This window comes from Epinephelus fuscoguttatus, linkage group LG14, assembly GCF_011397635.1.
Source record: "Epinephelus fuscoguttatus linkage group LG14, E.fuscoguttatus.final_Chr_v1".
Lineage (NCBI taxonomy): Eukaryota > Metazoa > Chordata > Actinopteri > Perciformes > Serranidae > Epinephelus > Epinephelus fuscoguttatus.
The window spans coordinates 38,881,997-38,895,758 of NC_064765.1; the positions used below are offsets into that span (position 1 = coordinate 38,881,997).

General features: G+C 40.0%; 1 protein-coding gene across 2 annotated transcripts in view; it reads left to right on the top strand.

The window, feature by feature from the left end:
* The first annotated feature begins 247 nt into the window (after positions 1-247).
* galcb (galactosylceramidase b) overlaps positions 248-13,762 on the top strand; it is a 36,897-nt gene continuing 23,382 nt past the window's right edge. Inside the window, exons 1-7 of one of the 2 annotated variants that reach the window (XM_049596267.1) lie at positions 248-439; positions 554-622; positions 707-770; positions 4,614-4,727; positions 10,342-10,481; positions 12,697-12,735; positions 12,950-13,077. In XM_049596267.1, coding sequence (XP_049452224.1) covers positions 293-439; positions 554-622; positions 707-770; positions 4,614-4,727; positions 10,342-10,481; positions 12,697-12,735; positions 12,950-13,077 — 701 coding nt within the window. In that variant the 5' untranslated portion in view covers positions 248-292. The remainder of the gene's footprint in view (positions 440-553; positions 623-706; positions 771-4,613; positions 4,728-10,341; positions 10,482-12,696; positions 12,736-12,949; positions 13,078-13,762) is intronic. The other variant, XM_049596266.1, reaches the window with a different exon arrangement.

Genomic DNA, 13,762 nt, shown 5'->3' on the forward strand with positions numbered 1-13,762 from the left:
TTTTTAAGTGCTGTCATTTATTTTAAACTAACGTTAAACTGATTAAAATTAAGGAAAGAAGAAACTTGATAATTGGAAAGCTGAAGAATATATGTTTATCTGCATGTAATCTAATGAGATTTTTATTAGATTTTAGAATATTTATCTCAAAATCAGTAAGAGTTTGTTTTATTTTGTATGTATTGAGACCACGTGACCGCTCAGCAACGCTGTCATGTGACGTACAGAAGGAGTGAGCGTGCATAGCAGCCGCGCGCAGGCGTCCAAAGCTCCCAGTTTCGAGTTAAGCAGGATGGGGCACGGAGTGCTGGCTGTCACTGTTTTATTTCTCAGTTTGTCTTTCAGTTTGAGTTTCTCCTCTCCTCAGACTTATGTCCTGGACGATAACGAGGGCGTTGGGAGAGTTTTTGACGGAATTGGAGGTTTGAGCGGCGGAGGGGTGAGTTCAGTCAGTTTTTTTTATATCTACTTCCTGGTCCGACACTGTCCATAAGAGAACAGAATCTTTCTGTTATCGTTATTCATGTCACATTTTATTTGCTGCTTCCTCCAGGCGACGTCTCGTTTACTGGTCAATTACGCTGAGCCTTACCGCAGCCAGATATTAGACTACCTTTTTAAGGTATGATACGATGCAGGTCATACAGTTTTACTGAAAGTAACGTTACATGGGAACCAACTGGAAGAGTTTCTTTTTTGTCTTCAGCCAAACTTTGGAGCCTCTTTGCACATACTGAAGGTGGAGATTGGAGGAGACGCTCAAACTACTGGTGAGAGATATTTGATTGAACTACAAGTTAAAAAGTCTAAGGCCCCGATCACACAGAAAGCGTTTTACATGTTGGGCTGTACTGTACTGCTATTTTTTTTTTTTTTTTTTTTTTTAAAATGTATTTTACAATAATTAGTAGTTAGTTACTAAAATGGACAGGCAGATGGTACTTGCTGTAGCTGTGGTTGAAGGTGAGAGGCTGTCAGCAAATAGTTTGTTGGGCACAGGGAAACTGAGATCTTTGTGGGTACATGAGTCCCTAAAAAAGAGGGTGGATCAGAGGGCAGGGGCGTAAATATAGACAGTGCAGGCAGTGCGGTTGCACTGGGGCCCATGGAGTGGAGGGGCCCGACTGCTACCTGGCAATCTATAACAAATTATAAACTTATTGTACATAAACTATTTAAAAAATATATAATTTACCAATAAAAAACTATCAAGTTAAACTAATAATTTCCTATTTTCTTTTGTAGATTTGTCTTATACAGATATGTAATGATGATTGCTGTGTGATATGTATGTTAATATGTCCAATATCAAGTATCTGCAAGTGGATGTACTGTAAAAGCAGCAGTAAGACACACTGTTGCTAAAATATATGCACTTAAAACCATGTGTGTGTGTGTGTGTGTGTGTGTGTATGTGTGTGTGTGTATGTGTGTGTGCTTCATAACTTGTAATTAGGGCGTAATAGGGCCCCTCATAGTAGCGTGCACTGGGGCCCATTGTAACTACCTTACGCCACTGTCAGAGGGAGTACCACCAGTTGGTCCAGGATCTTCGCCTTCATAATGGCCGTTTCCAGGCATTTTTTAGGGTGACTCAGAGGTAGGGTTGCAACAGAGTGATATTTTCATGGTACGATAACCGTCTCAGATAATATCGCGGTTTCACGGTATCATGGTATTACAGAATTTATATTATCATCTGTCAGAATGACCCTTTAAGGCAGTGGTTCCTAACTGGTCCAGCCATTGTGTCCAGATTTCTCTTTTTTTCTTTCTGCTTTAAGAAATGAAAACAGAAGTATTATTTGTGGTTGAACAAATGTTTTTTTTTGCTATAATTAAAACTAGAAACCATTGGAACCAATGGAAATATGTGTAAAAAGTCTCCCTTTAAAAATAACTAAAATAAAAGGGAGATTCTCCGTCCAGTTGCATTTTTTCCCCCAATATCGTCGATAAGCAATTGTACACGGTATGATAACCATCAACTTTTATATCACGGTATATCTTGAAACTGTTATATCTCTGCAACCACACTTGGAGGCAGTTTGACAACCTGCTGTCTATTTTCAGGCCTAGCATAACAAAAATGAATAGCCTACTAACTGCAGGGAGTCCATTGGTCCTGCCAGGCGACTGAGCACCAGCACTTTTTCCTGCTTACCAACAGTTAACTTGTTGTTGTGACCACCACAGAAGGCCCGCCTCTCAAATCATCCGACTGGACAATGGGGAAAAAAGCGAAGATGACATGGGGTGCTTTTTGGCTCTGAGCTGAAGTTTTTTCTATTTGAGGAGTTCAGAGCGCTCCGGCAAAAACGTCAGGGGCCTAGAGTGCAGAATAGTGTTGCACGGTATACCGGTACTAAAATAGTACCGTGGTACTAGAATATTCCAAACGGTACTATACTGCATTTGGAAAATACCGGTACTTTGAAATTGATTCAATTCATTAATTTAGTTAATTTATTTTACTCAATTATGCACACAAACACCTTTCTTGTTCCTATTGGAGCACAGATTGCACAAGTGGTGTGTATGACAACACCTGTATCAACATCCGCAGCTGGCGCACATGAAAAAAGACAAGAGAAAGTCTGCCTCGCAAAGGGAGACAACACATACTTGATGGAACATTTGAGTTACCAAACCGTGACGTCCGTACCGAGGTACTGACCGAACCATGATTTTTTTTTGGTACCGTTACACCCCTACTATTTATTGTTCTAAAGGTTTGTAGCCAAAAGGACTTTTCCTTAGGAAAGGTACTGAAGAGATCGAAAAGTATTGAAATTCATATTGGTATTGGTACCGAAACAAAGATTTTGGTATCGTGACAACACTAGTGCAGAAATATGAGGCACATAGCAACGCAAACACAGTGAGCAAAAAGCTTCATTCTCATAAAAAAAAAAAAAAAAAACAACATACAAAACGCTGTCTCAAGCTGCCAAAACACTTTCTGTGTAATTTGGGCATTAAATCCAAAGACGTTTAATTTACAGCATTTTAAGATTGAGTTAAGTTGAAAATTCCCACATTTAAGGAGGTGGAAGCTGAAAAAAGTGTAAAAAATGCATTTTGACAATGAACTGATTGTTAAAATTGCCATTGTCAGTACCAACATTTAGTGGTGAATGTATTAACCTCTGGTGTTTTTAAATGTATCCTGAAATATGATGAGTACAAAGTGTCATTTTAAAAGAATATTAATTTAACAGTCAGATTATAATATGAAAAACAAATATAACATTACTTCAAAATGTCTAAAGTATTAAAACGTAAAGGTGGTGTTATGTCAGCTAGGGATGTGTTAGGAGTGATAGGGGGATTATAGTTCTTCTTTTCTTTTCCTTTTCCTTGTCTTTCATTTACGTTTTGGACTGGTTTCCACTGAGAAATAAAAGTATGGTTGAGCTATGTGTTTTTTTACGTCACGTCAGTGCGCACGCACCCTCTGGAGTTAGTTAATGAGGTGACAAGATTCAGGTGTGTGAGTGTGGCAGAGGAAAATGTTTGCAGCCATGCCATGAGGAGTTGCCCCGTTTGAATGCACCTAGCCTGCGTACCTGGTAGCTGGCCTACCTGTGTTATTTCTCGTGCCTGGCAAACTAGTCTGCTGTTCCGTTCTTTCCTGATCCCGTACAGGAGAGGGAGCGAGCAGAGAGGGAGAGAGAGCGGAGCGAGAGAAAGGGAGAGTAGTATGCAAGAGGGAAGGGGAGAGAGGTGTTTCAGCTTGAGTTGGCAAAGGTGGCAGCACGAGAGCAGAAGCTAGAGCTAGCGAGAGTGGCACTTGAACAGGAGAACTTGACTAGTCCTTAACAGATGAGAATCGAGAACTGGTTCCATATGAGAATCAATAGCAAACTGGACTCTGAATCCTATGCCTTTACGCTTATCAGTTGATTTTTTAAAAGCTGGCATGTCTCTCTGAAAACGGCGCATTGCAAAACAATAACCTCAAATGACTTATCTGCTGAAAACTTGCAACAAGAAAGAGTGATGGCGGAGAGGAGGAAAGGATCCATGTTGTTTTTTCTACTCTGTTTAATGTAGACTGTGTTTAGAATCAGTAAGGGAGTCGATGAAGAATCTGACTAATTAGCATAATCAAGAATGGCATTGGTATTAATTAAGTCTTTTTGATATCCATCTATCCCTACATATGACCTATTTTTTTTAACATGTTGGAATTGCAACTCAGAATCGATTAGAACCGGAATCAATAAGCATAATCGGAATTAGATTCAGAAATGATCAAATTCAAATGATGCCCAACCCTAAAGTCAGCACGCTGCATGTGTAAGAAAGACAATAGGTTAAATGTACTGTGGAGTATGGTGAATTAAAGATAATTTACAGTAGTGAACCAGAATTGTTTCCTTTCCAACTCATCCTGTGCTATCCATGTACAGAAGACAGGGCTCTAATAGTAAGCCAGATGTCATATAGTATAATGTAACTGTTTTGATATTCTGGTAGTATAGTATTTTGCATCAGGGCCATGGATAAACCCTGTATAACCCTTGTATCCATAGATGACATATTGAAAAATGAGTTAACTTTGCAATTCCCTGTCTCGTGCATTTCATTGGACTATTATGTTTTTCAAGATGGAACGGAGCCGTCACACATGCACTATGAGAATGATGGGAACTACTTCCGAGGGTACGAGTGGTGGCTGATGAAAGAGGCCAAGAAGAGGAATCCAAATATCACACTCATAGGTAAGAAGCACAATGTGGTTCCTTTTGCTCTGCACTCCAGGAAGTTCAAACAAACAGCTGGTAACGGTGCAGTTTGCAATTCTAATCCAATACAATTTTTGTCACATTTAGCAAATATTTTCTCACAGTCCGCTAGTTGTTCTGTGTTCACTGAAAGGAAATCTGGTTTTCATACACATACATAGCCCTGGCTCCATTAATAGGAAACAAATAAAGTGAGGTGATGCGCCTCAAGTGCCACTATGGGGGGCCCCCAGGGACATTATTCAGAATTACCTCTCTCTTTCTCTCTCACACACACACACACACACACACACACACACACACACACACACACGTGAAATGCTCTTACATACACTACTGAAACACTCTCACACACACTATCAGTATATGAGAGCATTTCACATGTGTGTGTAAGAGCATTTCAGTAGTATATGCGAGCGAATAATTTTTCAGTAGTGTGTGTGTGAGATCGTTTCAGTAGTGTATGTAAGAGCATTTCACATGTGTGTGTGAGAGGTAATTCTGAATAATGTCCCTGGGGGCCTCCCATATGCCGCTTCTAGCACACACTGTACATACTGCGCTGCAGCTTGTTAACAGATGACCACACAAAGTTATTACTACTTTTACTGAAAAACCTGTACTTACTTCATCTCTGCATTAGCTTAAAATTATGTGTGGACACCCATTAATTAAAGTTGATTTCTCACCTGAAGCGCTGAGCTCCAGAGCTATGACTCGCCAGGTAATATCTTTTGTCCATGGTCTTTATAATGGTAAATGGACTGCGCTTATATAGCGCTTTCTTAGTCTTTCGACCACTAAAAGTGCTTTTTACACTACGTGTCACATTTCACCAATCACAGACACAGTCACACACTGGGGGCTGAGGCTACCATACATGGCCAGACTAACTTTTTTTTAGTAGGAGCACTGTAGCACCTAACCGAAAATTTAAGGAGCACAAGCAAAAAATGTAGGGGCGCACCTTAAATAGTCCTGCAACGCAGTTATTCATATTTTTGGCTATATGCAGTCTATTGTATATTAACATAGAACATCACAGAGATTTATGGTTAGTGGGATGTGAGGATTAAAATAATATCAGTACAGATGTGAAGCCCTGACTATAGCTTTCTGATCTTAAAGGAATAGTTTGAAAAAAAAATACAAGACAACAGCTTTCATTAAAGGGATAGTTCGACATTTTGGCAAATTCGCCTATTGCCGTAATCCCTATATACCTATACCTATGAGTAGGTACATTACCTTTAATTGTCAGTGCGTGCTGTTCTGAGATGGGTGGAGCAGAGCTGCCCGCTGAAATGGAGGTGAGTGGTACAGGTCCCTCTCTCTCTCAAAACTAATCAAATACACCATCAAATGACTCCAAAACGCTCTAGTGGACAACACATGGCTTGTGCATTCCCCACGCTATGAAATAATAATGTATAATTAAGTAACATTACAACACATGAAGCAAATACTCGGAACTACTTTCTTGAGTAAACCACTGGGTGGAGTGACACAGTGCGCAGCTGAGACAGTGCCGTTGTTATTGCTTGTAGCCATTTGCGGTATTGTCAGCTGGACGCAGCAGAAGGTTTGAGGAAAGTTTACAAGTGTCTTTGTAAATCATGGTTTACACATGCATTGTAAAAGGTTGCAGTAACAAAATGCAAATGTTGTTGTGGTTATGTTATGGATAAGTGCTTGCCCAGAGCATATAGTGAAGTGACTGGCATTACTTCTCATTTGAGGCGTACTCTATATTTATATTGCACAGGTGTACCTAATAAAGTGGCCAGTAAGTCCCACATTTACACCACCGGCTCTGGGTCTCCCCTCAGTTCCTGGTTGCTCGGCAGCCTCAGCCTCTCTTCTTGCTCTCTCTTCTTCCAAAACCTGTAACTCTTCCTCTGTATATTCTGGCTTCTTCTCAACAAACTTGTTGTTTTGATGACGGGAGTAACTGCACTAAACATACGCTGTTTGAAATCACTCCGCCCAGCAAGTACTGTATGTCTGGAATGTAGTTCTGGCTCTGCATTTGACTTCAAAACAACTCTGTCTCGTAATATTACATTATTATTTCATAGCGTGGTGAATGTGTAAGCTACAAGTTGTCCACAAGAGCGTTTTGGAGTCATTTGGTGGTGTATTTGATTAGTTTTGAGGGAGAGAGGGACCTGTACCGTTCACCTCCATTTCAGCAGGCAGCTCTGCCCCACCAATCTCAGAACAGCAGGCACTTAAAGGTAATGTACCTACCCATATGACTATAGGGATTACGGCAATAGGCGAATTTGCCAAAATGTCGAACTATCCCTTTAATGAAAGCTGTTGTCTTGTATTTTTTTTCCTCTGAAAATATTAACCTTATAGTCAGACACAGTTTATTTAGCCTATGTAGTTTAGGTGCCAGGTCTGCTCAGCTGCTCTGCAGCAGCAAACTGATATAATGCTGATTTACATGAGAATTCGTGTAAAATGGAGATTGAACATGAACATAAATTGCAGAAAGCCTGTAAAGCATTTTAATAAATTAATCTACCATGATTAAAACAATTGGAGACTGAGAACAAACTGAAATGTGAGTCTGAATATTTTGATGAATCAACATCATATCGGACATCATCATCATATCTTGTTTCTTTGACTTTCTGTACGGACTGAAGGCTGCTGGAAACTGTTGGGAAACTGTCCGGATGAATCCAAATGTTCCCACTTCACTGCACTTGAAGACTTGCAGACTCTGAGGGCGCGTTCCTGGGAAGTCTGGGAGTGCTTAGGGATGTATGTATGTACACTTTATCTGAAAATGTACCTGAGGTAGATATACATATATATATATATATATATATGTATATCTACCTCAGGTACATTTTCAGATACCTCAGGTACACTTTATCTGAAAATGTACCTGAGGTAGATATACATATATATATATATATATATATATATATATATATATATATATATGTATATCTACCTGAGGTAGATATACAAATGTACCTGAGGTAGATATACATATATATATATATATATATGTATATCTACCTCAGGAACATTTTCAGATAAAGTGTTAGACTACACACAGACAGCTTTAATTTTAGTTAGCCCCGCTAGCGCTATGTGCTTGTGTAAACCGCGATTGTAAACCATAAAAGTGGTGAATAAGAGGCTGTGGACAGAGCAGATTGAAAATGGCTTTCTACATGCTGATCACGTGTATGGATAAAGTATTGGCTTTTTATTGACAGAGGTTTTATTGCACTTACTTACAGTAACTGTCGTCAACTCCAGTAATCTTGAAGTTTTACTACCTTCACTTCTGTTGTTTGACTTCACTCTGTTATGATTGTGTGTGTGTGTGTGTGTGTGTGTGTGTGTGTGTGTGTGTGTGTGTGTGTGTGTGGAGGAGGTCAGCCCTGACACACCGAGAACAAGAGAGAGGCTGCAGCATGATGACACATGAAACCAAAACTTAAAAAAGTAACGATAAGAACCAATAATGTCAGAGTTTACTATTATTACAGCCTTGATTAGATTTGACTCGGGCCATTTAATACGGCAATTGAATAGGCCTGCTGTAGAGGGACTGAAAATGCATTTTATAATTGTGGCTGCAGCAATGAAATAGGCTAAAAAATTGGCTGAAAATAACAAAAGAAGGTCTTCTAATGTAAGTAATACTCAGTTTATAGAGTTATAGTCCCATCCTTATTTACAAACGGCTGTAGCCTGTTATATAGAGATGTATGAATACATTTTTGTTTAGTCACAAAAAAGTCTATACATGGGATTTATATCTGGTTATCTACAGGAATAGATGAGTAGACACTATTCATCAACTTACAGGACATATGAATATGACAGCAGCTATAGTTGAACATTTCCATGGCAACAAGTAAAACAGTCTCAAGGGCTGTCTATCAGTTGCTTGCAGTCTCTGCCCTCGCAGACTTTGCGTGATGACAGTAGATACGTCAGATGACATACACCTGAAGTCAGTAAGGGCTCAGTCGGCAAGTCCAGAGGGTGGATATTTGGAATCAGCCTCCAGTCTGGAACCCTGCTACTCAGTAACCATTCACATGCACTCGTACACCGATTGAACAGGCATCGGGAGCAATTTGGGGTTTAGTATCTTGCCCAAGGATACCTCGACACAGTTTGCTCTTCCTCTGAGCCACAGCCATAATGTGGCATAATGTCAGGACTGTGGGTCGTTAAGGTTGACCTCAGCAACAAGTCTGTCCTCATCCTGGCTGGTACGTACAAGCAGAGAGCAAGTTGGGGAAAAGTGCATTTAATTCTGGGGGTGACAAGGCTGGAAATTGGATAGTGGTGTGAGGTGCCACTGGACAGCATGTTCAGGAGTGCTGACGCGTGTCTAGCCGCCACGGATTCTGGGATGGTACATTGAAAATGATAGGGGCGTATTTTTTGACTTACACCGTTGGTTGCTGGTGTGTTTTGGCCATGAAGGACCGCTGATTTGAGAAGTGTATTTGTTTGGATGTTTAGTTCAAATATCAACAGTCTTTCTCCAGAATCACAGACTTCACCTTTAAACCTATATGAATTAACATTAACTCAAAACGGTAAAACCAAAATTGTTTCAAAATGGAGGCTTTAAGGTTCCTGAGAACAGTAATTTCAGGTGTTACAGGTTTCTGTATGCACAACTTCACAGTTCTCCATGTCTGCCCAAATCACAGTACATTGCAAACCAGCTGGATTAGAGAGTTCATGAGATCACGCACACCCTAATTTGCTACATATAACCTGCCCTAAATAGAGTGTGCCAGTAAACCCGGAACTTTGTTAGTGCTTTTAGCACTTCCAGTTCTCTCATCTAAAAGTCAATGCGTTTTCTGAATGGGATTTGGTAAAAAACAAAAGCTTAAGCGAGTTTCAGGTTTTGTTCTACGACATAAAACACATCAGTAAATACCCTACTTGTGAATGTTGAAGCTTTTACGTGTCATAAAAAAGGCGGTTGCTAACAAGTTGCTCAATACGACTACAAACTCTGTCGGGGACATTAAACGTCATCACCCCCGAACAGGCGAGAGTGCTGGCAGTCCGCCATTACAGCATCTTATTTAGCTTAAACAGTCCGATTTCCCCATTATACAATATTTTTAAAATAAAGCGGCCAAAATCAGTTGAAAGCTTAGTGGCGGTGATGTCAAGAGTCATGCGATGTGGAGTAGTCATGTAGTCCTTTAAAGCCTAACCTTAGCTTTTTACTTCTGGCGATCGCATTTAAGCTTCAAATGCAGTATGAAAGGTGTTCATATGTGAAGATTATCTCGCTGAACAAAACCTGTAAGTATCATAGACTTGTGTTAGCCACAGAGCTTATTTTCTGACATAATCCAAAACGCAATGCAAAAATCACATTCACTTTCTCTTCTGGGAACCAGCGCTATGCTAAACTTCCGGGTTTTGACATCAGCCCTGGCACACTCTATAGCTTCCATGGTAGAATCAGTTTAGCCAAATGTATATTGGTGGACACATTTCTGTCATCACACGATATACATGGTACACAGTGCATCCTCAGCCTTGCATGTGTCTATTGGTGTATGTCTCCATGTAGGATTGCCCTGGGCGTTTCCTGGTTGGGTGGGCCACGGTAAGAACTGGCCCTATGATTACCCAGACATCACTGCAACATACGTGGTGAACTGGATCCTTGGTGCCAAGCAGTACCATGACCTGGACATTGACTATGTTGGGGTATGTACTCATTTACTCTGAATCTCATTCCTGTTCAGTCACCATGCTGTGTGTAGAACAGTAGAGCTGCCTTTATCATCAGAACTGCCCAAACCTTCACAGTGAACATTCTCTCTCTCTCTCTCTCTCTCTCTCTCTCTCTCTCGTTATGTATGATTGTGTCATATGGATTACTGTTGATTTATAATGTAGATCTGTTCTGTATGACATCTGTTGCACGTATGTCCGTGCTGGAAGAGGGATCCCTACTCAGTTGCTCTTCCTGACGTTTCTACTAGTGCTGCACGATTAATTTAATCGCAGTCGCAATCGCAATCGTGGTGTCAGGCTGTGCGATTACATAACCGCATAAAAGGCTGCAATTTGCGATTTAATGTAGGCTAAATAAATGATAACATATGTGCCTGTGAACGTGACTGCCTCTCCTGTAGTGTGTGGAGTTTGTTGACATCACGCCCACAAGCTATACTGGTGCATGCAGCCGGTGTGCACCAGTGACCAACACAGACGCTGAAGAAGAGCATGAGCTCGACCATGAACAGGCTGAGTTGGTGGCAAAAAAAACACGTCTGTTACACGGCGATACTTTGGATTCAGGTACGGCGACGTTGAACAGAAAGACGTGCCGTGTAAGTGTAAAAGTTAAAGTCGCCATGTCCCGTGGTAACACGACCAATCTATAACAACGCTTGAGACAGCACAGCACAGGGAAAAGTAGGAAGAGTGCATGCGAGAGAAAGCCGAGCCGTGTAACGTTAAAGACAAAGAGACAACTGAAAGCCGCCAGAGCCTCATAAAACAACATCCAAGCACAGTTAAGCAAACATTTGTAAGTGTCACAGGGAAATCATGGACTCCATAACAAATGAAAAAATTGAGCAACTTTGCTTGGGTTCGGCCCACTTGACATGCTGCTGTGTTGTGCTATGGCGCTGGAGTTTGTCATTTATGTGACAACGCCTGAACGCAACACAGGCTCGCTCCGCTGTGTGTACAGTTTATGTTTATGTTTATTTTATTGAAGAGGGGACAGTGCACATTAATTAACATGATCACTTAAGCCACGTAAATGTGCCAAATTTAGCCATACAGGCTAATTTTCATCTGCAGATGTGCTGTGCTGCTGTGTGAGCAGCGTGTTTGACTGTGCTCAGTCTGTTGATGGTCATTGACTCACTGTCTGTCCATAACAATAACTATGTCAGGTCAGTGCCCCCCTAATATAATGTAGGGGAAACAATGAATCAAGCAAAAAGACGATACCATTTATTTATTATATTTTATTGTAATTATATTGTAATCGCAATCGCAAATCACAATATTGTCCACCATAATCGCAATCGCACATTTTTATCAAATCATGCAGCACTAGTTTCTACCATTTTTTTCCCTGTTAAAGTTTTTTTGGGGGAGTTTTTTCTTATCTGCTGTGTTTCCTAAGGACAGAGGGATGTCGTATGCTGTAATTTGTGACATTGGGCTTTATAAATAAAATTGATTGATTGATTGATTGATTGATTATTTTCTATGTATGTTAGTACAGTATATAGATTAACATTCTGCTAGAGCATTGTTTTGAATTCAATTTCAATTTTATTTATAAAGCCCAGTATCACAAGTCACAATTTGCCTCAGAGGACTTTACAGCATATGATATCCCTGTCCTTGGACCTTCATAGTGGATAAGGAAAAACTCTTCCAAAAAAGCCTTTAACAGGGAAACAATGCTAGAAACCTCAGAAACCTGAATGAATTACTGTTATAGACTATAACATACCTGAGGTGGATGGGGTAATGGGAGATAAACTACGAGCTCAGTGGTCAGAAGTGGTGCATTTCTCTGACTTTATGTGATGCACTTTGACTACATGGTTCGAAAAACTATTATTATTATTATTATTATTATTATTATTATTATACTTGAAGCATTTTGCTCTCTCCTGTTATCCTAACTCAAAGGATTAGAACTATGAAAATACAACATGAGCTATAATAAGATGGAATAATCATAATTACAACTTTCTTAGTGACAGTGTTCCAGGTAAATGTAGGGGCTGTAAAGCAGGACAACTCTAACGAAGTTCAGTGGCATATAACCCTTTTGCATGAAAAAGTTGATTATGTAATGCCGATTAAGGGATTTGTTAGAGCTGCAGATTTTCAGTGAACTTTAACAGGTCTGCTATAAAACTAAAATTCATTTTCATTTCTTTAGATTTGGAATGAGCGAAACTATGACAGCAAGTACATCAAGGTAATCCTACCCTCCTATCTCTTAATGTTCCGTCATTGATATTACTGACAAATGTGCATAATGGATAGGCTTAGCCTAAACTGTAAATTTAAAGAGAAAAACAGCCACCAACATTGAGTTGTGCTCCATGTAAGGGAATGCAGTTTGACTTTCAGTGTTGAGATGGTTTTAAGTTTTAGCTGGGTTCCTCTGAGAGCATGTGTTTGTTGCCAAGGTGCTCCGGAACACGTTGGATAAAGTCGGTCTAACTGGTGTTGGCATCATCGCAGCAGATGGCGATTGGAGCATCGCTAGTTCTATGATCGCTGACCTGTACCTTAATGAATCTGTTGAGGTGATTGGGTAAGTATAGTTGGCTTGATGTCACACAAAACATGTAACAAAAAAATTCTTTTACATTATCGTTCTTTTGAGCCAATTGTAGTGCAATCACAATATAAAGGTGTGGGGCTTCACCATGTACTATAAGTTCACTGAAAGGCAGTTTGATCCCTGACAACTGATTGACTGAATCAATGCACAGATGGTGAGACATACCACTGCAACACTCCTCATCTAGCCATTTCTTCTTCTTCTCTGTGCTGCATTAAAACTGAATGTTTGTGGCTGTTTTTCTGCTTAAGAATGAAAAGAGACTTAAGAAGCTGCATACAGTACATGCATGTTCCATACGTAGTACACAGTTGTGCATGGGAAAGTGCTTTCCTATAAAGCATGCCATTTTTACCACTAAACATTTTGATGTATTAAACTGTACAGTATATTGCTGCCACCATGCAGATGAAAAAAACATTTTCACTGTTGCATTTTGTTCTTAAATGGTTTTGAAGCTGCACTAATCTTTTTTTTTATGTTGACATGAATCAACTTACTGTGTGTAATGTGAAGATGTCGCTAATGGTGACAAACCCACAGACTAATCACTGGGGCTAGGCAGAAAAATCAATATTCTGATAAATCTTTTGTCAGTTATCCAGTATTAATTTGTATTGTTGCATTATCCATCTTTGCATCTCTGCCTTTTCTC